The sequence below is a fragment of the Phyllostomus discolor genome, chromosome 6 (assembly GCF_004126475.2).
Source record: "Phyllostomus discolor isolate MPI-MPIP mPhyDis1 chromosome 6, mPhyDis1.pri.v3, whole genome shotgun sequence".
Taxonomy (NCBI): Eukaryota; Metazoa; Chordata; class Mammalia; order Chiroptera; family Phyllostomidae; genus Phyllostomus; species Phyllostomus discolor.
Window position 1 is genome coordinate 125,997,718 of NC_040908.2, and position 9,429 is coordinate 126,007,146.

Here is a 9,429-nt window from a genome sequence, read left to right on the forward strand (position 1 = left end):
GCTCTAATTAAAAAGCATTTTAAGACTAAAACTTATCTTGTAATTTCAGAATAGCAATAACTGTCCATTAATGATTAATTAAGTATTTAAGCATATATATGTATACTGCATAACACTATTTTTTACAAAAAGACTAGGGAATTCTAGCATTGGGATAAGACATTATATGATTCAAGGTATAGCATGTCTATTATTTCTAGTGTCTACATGAGTTATGATGCATAGCAGTACTTTCTGACTAAAGAAAAATGGTACATATCATTAGGAACATACAATGCTCAGGCTAAAAGTAGTGAAGGCTAGAAGAATATACAATAGGTTCAGATAAGTTGGAAACTACCAGTTTGTAAATCATCTTAATCTATACAAAACCAAATTAAGGCCACCTTATCTGGCTTACATAAAAACTTAATACAAAGTGAAAAGACATGTACTCATAAGGTAAATTAAATCAAAACAAAGGAAATATGGTATATAAATGAATAACCCAATTAAACCTTATGAAATGTGTTTTCCAAAGTGTTGGGGTAAATTAATATGTCTGTTATCTTTAAGCTCTTGGCAGGCCATATTTCTTTAATTGACTTATCCAGAGTTGTTGCTGAGCCAGATAGGATCCATCACTCGTCTATCATTTTATAATACCTAACAGAAAGCATTCTATTTCTGAGGATATTGCATCACCTTTCCAAACTAAAATAAAAACAAATGAGAAGGAGGATTTTCTGGGAAACCTGGGAAAATCCTACACATTCAAGCTAAGTAGCATCCAAGAACAAGTATTTGGCACTTTACATAAAAAAAAAAAAATGGGCTTTAATGAATTGCCACTAGCTTGACTTAAGGTCCAGCCTCTGACTATCATATCCAAAAAAAGAAATTGTGTATATAGAAATCCCAACAAACGAAAAGAATGAAAGCATTAAATTTTATATATATTTTATATGTATAAACATACATGCTTTCATGATTTATCTTCCTTCTTCTGTTGGAAATTTTAAATTCTATGTATATATTATATTATATATAATTATATAGACAGACATTATATACAAATATACATAATGTTATTTTCCTTTCTATCATGACAAGTTATGCATAAACAAGACTACAAAGAAGTTTATCTCTCATATTTTCCTATGCTTCCAAAAAATAATTAAAATGAGATATCAACAAAGTGAATTGATTAGAAAAGGAGCCAGTCCTCTAACCCCCATGGAAGCAATAAACAGGCCATAGGCATGAAGTCAACTACAGTGGAAACTCTCTGTGTTCTCTTGGACAGAGAGGACTTTTAAAACAAAGCAAAGTCAAAATGGAAAATTCTCCCAAATGGAACTCTTAAAAGCTAGTTGGATAATAAGTGATAATTGCTCTAATAAAATCTTCATTAAGGAATAAAAATTATTTTTCAACTCTTACCAATATACAAGGAGGAACCAAAACAAACCTGGAATTTATTTGTAAAAAATTGTGAATTTACGTTAACAGGTTTTAACTTCAGAGACCTTCAAAGTACTCTCCATTTTCTGCAGTACACCTGTTGAGATGTTTTTCCCACTACTCAGAACAGTTTTTGAAGTCATTGATTTCAAGGCCTTGTAGTACTTTTGACATTTTTTGTTTCACCACTTCACATCCAGGGAAACAAAAGAAGTTGTTGGAGTGACATCAGGAGAATAGGGAGGAGGGACACAAGGGTCATGCCATTTTTTAGTCAAAAACTGAATACTCAGCAGGGTGTGGGCAGGTGCACTCACAACTCACCCATCATGAAATGAGCAAATGTGTTGAAAGAGTCTTCAAAAAAAATTCATGCAGCCTCTCACAACAATGCCACCTGGTACACTGATACAGATTGGTTCCTAGAACACTCACCTAGTGGGAGAAATATGTATAACAAGGGGCCCTACCGCTAGAGAAATTTCCATTTTGGGATTTTTTTTTGTTCCCCCTCATATGTTTCTTAGAGTTCTGATTATTCCACTCACTGTGTTATAAAAAGAAAGACAAAATAAGGCCTAACAGAAAAGAGGATTGTTTTGGTATCTGGCTACTTTTCCTTAAATTATTGTACTATGTCAGTATTTTTATAACGGCAGATTTTCACCAAATTAAGGTGTTTTTTGAGGTTCAGTCAAATGATGAAAAAGAGAAGAAATGTATAAGTTTCTTCAGGAAAGAGAATCTCTCAAGAAAAGGGCTCTACCACTTGCCATGGTTTTCCTAATGGCATCTTTGACCTCCTTGTTCCTCAGGCAGTAGATGATAGGGTTGAGCATGGGAGTGAAGACTGCATATATGACTGAGATCAATTTATTATAATCAAATGAAGCAATGGCCCGAGGTCGAACATATATGAAGATAGCAGCTGAGTAGAAGATGACCACCACTGTAAGGTGTGAGGCACAGGTGGAGAAGGCCTTCTGCTGCCCAGTGGCTGAGGGAATGTGCAGGATGGTAGATACAATGAAGGCATAAGAAATGACAGTGGCTGAGAGAGGAAAGAGAAGGATGATGATGGCTAGTGCAAAGTCTACCGTCTCGGCCACAGAAAAGTCCATGCAGGCCAGTTTGAGGATGGGAGACACATCACAGAAAAAGTGGTTCATGATATTATTGCCACAGAAGGAAACTTGGGAGATGAAGTATACTTTTGCCATGGAAATGGTGAAGCCACTTACCCAAGAACTGATGTTCAGCTGAACACAAAATTCAGTGGTCATCATGAGTGGATATTGAAGAGGCCAACATATAGCCACATAGCGGTCATAGGCCATGGCAGCCAACAGCACACATTCAGTGCAGGCAAGTGAGAGGAAGAAATAGAGTTGGATCATGCACCCCAGGAAGGAGATTGTATTGGGGCGAAGTAGGAACCCAGCCAACATCTTGGGGACTGTGACAGATATATACCAGGCCTCCAGAAAGGACATAGTGCCCAGAAAATAGTACATGGGCTTGTGCAGGGGTCCAGTGACCCATACAGTGAGAATGATGACTAAATTCTCCAACAGCACAAACAAGTAGGTGATGAGGAAGAAGAAGAAGAGCAGAACTTGAAGCCAAGGGGAAGTGGGGAAACCCACCAGGATGAACTCACTAATGTGAGTGACATTTTTCTTCCACATGGTTAGGATGCCAAAATGCAAAGTGTTTAATGATGTAGCACCAAATTGAAGAGTGAGATCAACATTAGCTACAAGGAGCCATTAGGCAACAGGAATTTTATCATTAAGTTAAACCTTAGTGCCATACTGTAGTCCTATAATATGACTTTGGAGTCACAAGAGGCCATAAGATCCTCTCTGGAAAATCAGTGTCAGAACAGGAACTGAAAAACAAAATCCACCACAGACACAAAGTTAAGAATGACTATGTTGTATACATGAAACCATTGTGCAGAGTGGGACAAAAGTGGTTTACAGTTGTGAATACACAAAACAGAGTTTATTCCTATATTAATATTTCTTAATTATTACATTAATTTCCATAGGAATGCCTGTAAACCTCCTTTTCCCCACCCCTGGATTATATGTCAACTGTAATTGATTTTTAAAAGAATTTTAATACAGGGTCATGAGGTAGGGTGCAGGATTGAGGCCTCTGGATCTGGGTCAGAAAGAGGTCTTCAGCAGTATTAGGAGGAAATACTTGCCTTACTGGCACATGCCCAGATTTCGGGGGCACCTATACGGACAGGAGGTCATGATGACTGGGATAAGTGCCAAGGATGGTCCAGGAAGCAATGCAGGGAAGTAGGAAAGTTGAAGATCTGGAAAGATAAAAGCAGATCATTAACTGGAAAAAGGCCCTTCTGGCCAGGAGAATTGCCGACTCTAGCCTAATTTTCAGCTATGTTGTCTCTTGAAAAATATGGCAAAGTTGGTTAATAACTCTCTGCCTATTTTCAGGACAATGGCTTAAAAATTGAATAAAGGAATGTTTACACTCTTAGAATCATTAAATACATTTTAAGTTTTTAATGGCTCCTGATGATAATAATAATATTGTTATATATATATATATATATATATATATATATATAATACTATTCTATAAATTACTAATAATTACATAAATAACTATTATATATTGCTCCTCCTGTATGCATACTGTATATGTACATGAAAGTTCATATTTGGTCCCAAATTAATTTATGCAATCATCTGCATCTTCTTTAGGGATATTTCACTGCAAGAAGAAGTGTTACTTGATTAGTGCCATCTATTCCTTGACTTTGAAATTCTTCCTTATTATGGACATTGCTTAAAGACAATGAACTGCCTTGGAAGTGGGGAGTCTGGACACTTGGCAACTCATAAGGACGCTGGGCTTCCTAGGGCACAATATGATCTGAGGAGAGAATTGAAATTTTGAAACAAAATTTCTTCATAAGTGAGTATAGAAGAAAGAGAAAAGTAGAGATAAAAGTTAGCTTGTTAATATAAATAAAATTAATCTACAATTAATCTACTTTTCAAGGAGTCCAATAGAGATGATCTGGAAAGGGAAATGCAGAATTAAGGAATGGGAGGGAAGAATAAGATGTGGAATGTCCTCAATGTTTAGTTATTATTTCTGATTTACATGTACTTCATGGCCGAAACTCCCAGATCTACAACTAAACAGTTGGTCATATGAGTTGGAATAATGGCCACAGTAAAATAGAACTCAAGTTGACTTCTTTCTCCAACTCGACAGAATTATCATTTCATTTATTTTCACACATCTCTTTAGCCAAGTCATTTGTGACCAACAAATGTGAGGCAGTGTGGAAGCATAGAGCCTAAACCCGAACAATTACATAGCAAGTTTATGAAGGAATCTTTACAAGTGAACATACACTCATTCATGTCTGAGTTTTCAGGAATCATAGAAAACAAAAGAGTAACATAATAAGAGACTCAGCATGGGCAAAAGGAATCATAACATTCAAAATGTCTTAAAGCATTAAAAAAAATTCAGACCACAGGGAAAAATGATTGAAAGACCTAAGTGCTAGTGCCTCATTTATCTCTTACTGACTTTACAATATGAAGCAAACCTCAACTTATCTAAACCTCGATTCCCTTAAGTTAAAAAAAAAAAAGAAATTTCCAACAAATTATGAATGCAGATATAGCACCATTTGTTGTTAAGATAAAAATCTCTTGAATATGTCTGGGGGACCTGGTGTAACACTGCCAGTTGAAAATATAAAGATCAAAAAGTCACATGTCCACATTCGTAGTAGTGAGGAGGTAAAAGAAGTAAACAAGTCATTATAGTCCTATGAGGTAGAGCCATGAGAAAGATGCATGTTAGGAAGGTCCTAGAACTTCCTTCTGAGGTGGCTTTTAAAAGCCACACCTAGTGAGCTGAGCCCAGATTTTGTTGGAGGAAAAATCACAAAAGAGACAGGTAATATCACCATAAATTTTGGTCAAATGGGTCACAATGTCTGGTTATCCCACATTAAAACAGTTCACTCTCCACTTTTCCCAAAGATTCATGCTTCTGCTCTCCAATTCACCATCCTACTCCTTCCCTCCAAATCTCAGCAATTTCACTCCTTATTACAAAGGCAAAGCAGACTCAGATGTGTATTCATTCAGCTTCCACAAACCAAATCATTATGTGTCCCTGCTCACATATCTTCTCATTTCCTCCTTACTTCTTATCTAAGACCATTCCCTCTATCTGCTTTACATCTCATTTCTCCTGAAACTCAAATCCCCAAAACCTCATCTCTTTCTGTACATTGATTTCATTTTTCATAAATATTCACTGAGCACCTACTGTGGGACAGGCATTATTCTAGATGCTTGAATAGTTCACTGAACAAAACAGACAAAAACAGCTCAAGGTCCTGATCTTAAGAAGTTACAACCCAGTGGAGGGATAGAAGCTGTAAATACAACCCTTGTCAAGACTTCGAATAAATAATAGAGATATAAATGTAGAAATTGATAAGCTCAATGGAGAAATAGAGTCAGTCAAGGAAAATCAGGAGGGCATGCAGTAGTGGCAAGTTCATATTTTAAATAGCTGATTGAGATAAACCTCATTGAGGAGAATCATGAAGAAGGCATTAGCCATCTGGATTTTGCATGGAAAAGCTTTCCACACAAAGGGAATAGGTAATGCAAAGGACCCTAAGGTGAGGTACAGTGTGAGGAACAGCAAGGAGTCCAGTGTGGTTGGAGCAGGGTAAGTGGAAGGAAGAAATGAAGTGGGAGAAGGAAGGGGTGGGGGAGCTGATGATGAGCATATTACCATGTCCTTTAAAGCAGCTGTAATCATGATGGCTTTTACTCTAAGTGGATTGGAAGGTTTTGAGCTGTTGAGAAACCTGATCTTATTACCGTTTTAAGAATTCTTCTAGCAGATTGTTCTTATTCCAGCAGATTCTTCAGAGTCATTTTCTATAACTTTTAAAGATGGTCAATCAATTTATCTCTCTTCCTAAAGATGATTTTTCTTTACTGGCCACGTTTTTGTATCTGCTTTAGAACACTGTACAGTCAATTGATCCCTTTCTTTCTTACCATTGACTGCTCACTTTCCACTGCTGCTACCCTCCTGGTAATATACAGACCTTTCTCATTTTTAAAATGTTAGTTTTAGTTTCCCACTCCCTCAGCCCTCCCCTCACAACAGCCCCCACGCCTTGACCCCTACCAGGAAAACACCACAACAAGTAGACATTGGAACTATCTAGTAAAGGAGGCAGAGAAGGGAACACAGAATTAGTATATAATGTAATAAGCATCACAATAGAATATTGAGTACTAGGAGCCCAGGGTAGAGAATAATTCTTTCTGCCCAAGGGGCCCAGATTGCTTTCACCAAGGCAGGGCCATTTAAACTGAAATGAAGCATCGCATTTTGGAGGGGGGAGAAATATCACAAAGGGAAAATAGCAAAGGCACAGGCACAGAGTAAAGACATAAAAAGTTAATAATGGAATGACTGGCATTTTGATTAGGAAGAATTGATAGTGTGAATGGAGCAAGACAGGGTTGAAGGATGAAGTTATATAATCAGCCCTCTTCACACTTTTTCCTGTAACTCTTTACTAATTCTCTCGATCTCCAGCACAATGAGTCCTGCAACATCTGACAATATCTCTTGTCACACTGACCACCTGCAGGAAAGAAGATGAGTCTCACTTACAACTTATCTAATATTACCAGAGCTTCCTTGGTTTTTAAGGTTCATGTTATATTCTTGAATACTTGAGTAAGTTGTTAGTACTTCATTAGTTCAGGCATGACCTAGATCTGTGCACACACCCCACCATTGGTGGTACAGAATTGAGAGCCACATAGGAGCTAGTGTCCCACACTTTTCCCCTCTCAAACACTCACCCAGTTTTCCTACCTGGCTTTCATCATCTTTCACTCTTCACCTGTGCCTCTACCTATATAATCTGTCTAATAATAAACATATTTTTCATCATTTATTGGGAACCTGTATTATGGCACAATTTATACAAGTTCTTTTCATACTTTATCTCATTTAATTCTCACAACAATCAAATAAAGCCAATATTATGAATCGCACATTACAGATAATGAGGTAAATAATTTTGTTCTATTTATATCAGTAAAAATTTGCAGAATGGTACTATAACCTAAGACTGTCACTCTCCAAAGTCTACATATACTGTCTACTATGCTATACTCCTCATTTAAGCATTGCTTCCCACCTCTTTGTGTTCATTGCCACCATGAATTCACATCTTCTCTTTCCCTATTTCTTTACCATCTTGCCCACTATACTGATCCCTGGCTCTGATCCCCATACTGAAATTGGTTTCCTTTTACTTCCAGTCTTTTATGTCCAAACTTACTTCTGAATTTCACCTTTACACCAAATCTGAGCCTTTGTGAATAACTGAATATTCCAAAACCTGATTTGTCTAGTTGTTTTCCATAAGCAAACTTGCTCCCCAAGTCTACACACGATTCAAGACCCTCTAATATTTGTGATTTTTTACCTGAACCCCCACATATGTCTAAATCAGAATCTACATGCCCTTCTCCATGATACATTGACCTCTGATTCAAACACTGACCTGTATTCCACCCAGTTGCTGCCTACTTTCTTACTCTGAAGGTCTTCATTATAATGAAAGTGTTGATTCAGTCAAAGGAGGGGCTCAGTCAGAGAAGGGACTGAATTATTGTGTGTTATTTGGAAGATATTACAGGAGGGAAATAGGTTTTCTGCAGAAGAAAGAGTTGGTTGCAAGAGAACAAGGAGAGTACTGCTAACAATGGGAGAGGTTTTCTAAAATTACAGTGGAATGTAAAATGGAAAAGAAACTCAAAAGTCCAAGTCTCAGTGAAGATAAAGTAGGCGTGGACTGCACAGGGCTGGGACCTGATAGAGAGTGACAAAAGGTCTACTGTCCATTCAACATAATAGGGATAGATACTAAATACTATTCTTCTCTCCAGACTGAGTGATCTTGCTAAAATATAAATATAAACCTTGACTCCCAGTGCAAGTCCTTTAGAGGCAACTGTTCATCAAAACTCCTTACTTACATTGCATAGCTGGTGCCTCATGATCTGAACACCACCTTCCTTATACCCTAATAGTCTTCTCTTGCCAGATACTCAGCCTAGGCACAAGTCACACCAAAGAACCTGAAGTTCTTCAATACAATATTCTCCCTCAAGACTCTATCTGTGCAGTTGAACATACTCTGTCTTCTGCCTGAAATTCTTTCTAACTCTTGCAACCTGGAAAATGCCTACTCATACTCATCTTCACTATTAACCCATCCCTAATGACCCCCACTATCAACCACTTCCTGCCCATCACACCAGCTATCTGGTTTTGCAATATTTTAGACATCAGAGCATCATTTTATGGTAACATGTATCATATATTTCCTGTCATCACTACTAGATTTGTGGATTTCTTAAAAAATACCAATTGTATTCTATTTTCTGCATGTCTATCTTATCTCTAGTATCTAACACAATTACTAATGAGTGATTGGCACATATCAAGCAAATTATTTGTGACATTAAACACCAAATGACTCACCATAGTGCTTTCTATTTATTTTTCTTTAGCAACCTAGGTGAAGTAGGTCATCTTGTCTGAATCTTGGCGTAGAGGTCTTGTTTGAGTTGTCCAGTGGTCAGATCTGTGGGCAGATGTTGCAGAGAATATGGCCATGAGTCCTGGCTTCCGAACCTAAAAGGAGTTGCAAATAAATGGCATGAAACAAAAGCAAAAAGAAAAAAAAAATAGAGACATTAACATAGCCTCCTCTAAATCTTGGAAAATTTCTTTTCTGTCAAACTCAAGAATTGCATGATTTTGCTATTCTCATCACCTAGGAAAGACTCTGGGGTCCAGATGGCTTAGAGGGAAGTGAAAAATTATTCTGCTATTGATTAAAGGAAAACACAACATCACCTCAAA

General features: G+C 37.2%; 1 protein-coding gene across 1 annotated transcript; it reads right to left on the reverse strand.

The window, feature by feature from the left end:
• Positions 1 to 1,955: 1,955 nt before the first annotated feature.
• Positions 1,956 to 9,177, reverse strand: LOC114500690 (olfactory receptor 6). The gene is made up of 2 exons (XM_028517445.2): positions 9,046 to 9,177; positions 1,956 to 3,775 (listed from the first exon to the last, which is right to left on the reverse strand). The coding sequence occupies exon 2, from the start codon at positions 3,129 to 3,131 to the stop codon at positions 2,175 to 2,177; it is 957 nt and encodes a 318-aa protein (XP_028373246.1). The 5' UTR covers positions 3,132 to 3,775; positions 9,046 to 9,177; the 3' UTR covers positions 1,956 to 2,174.
• Positions 9,178 to 9,429: the final 252 nt, after the last annotated feature.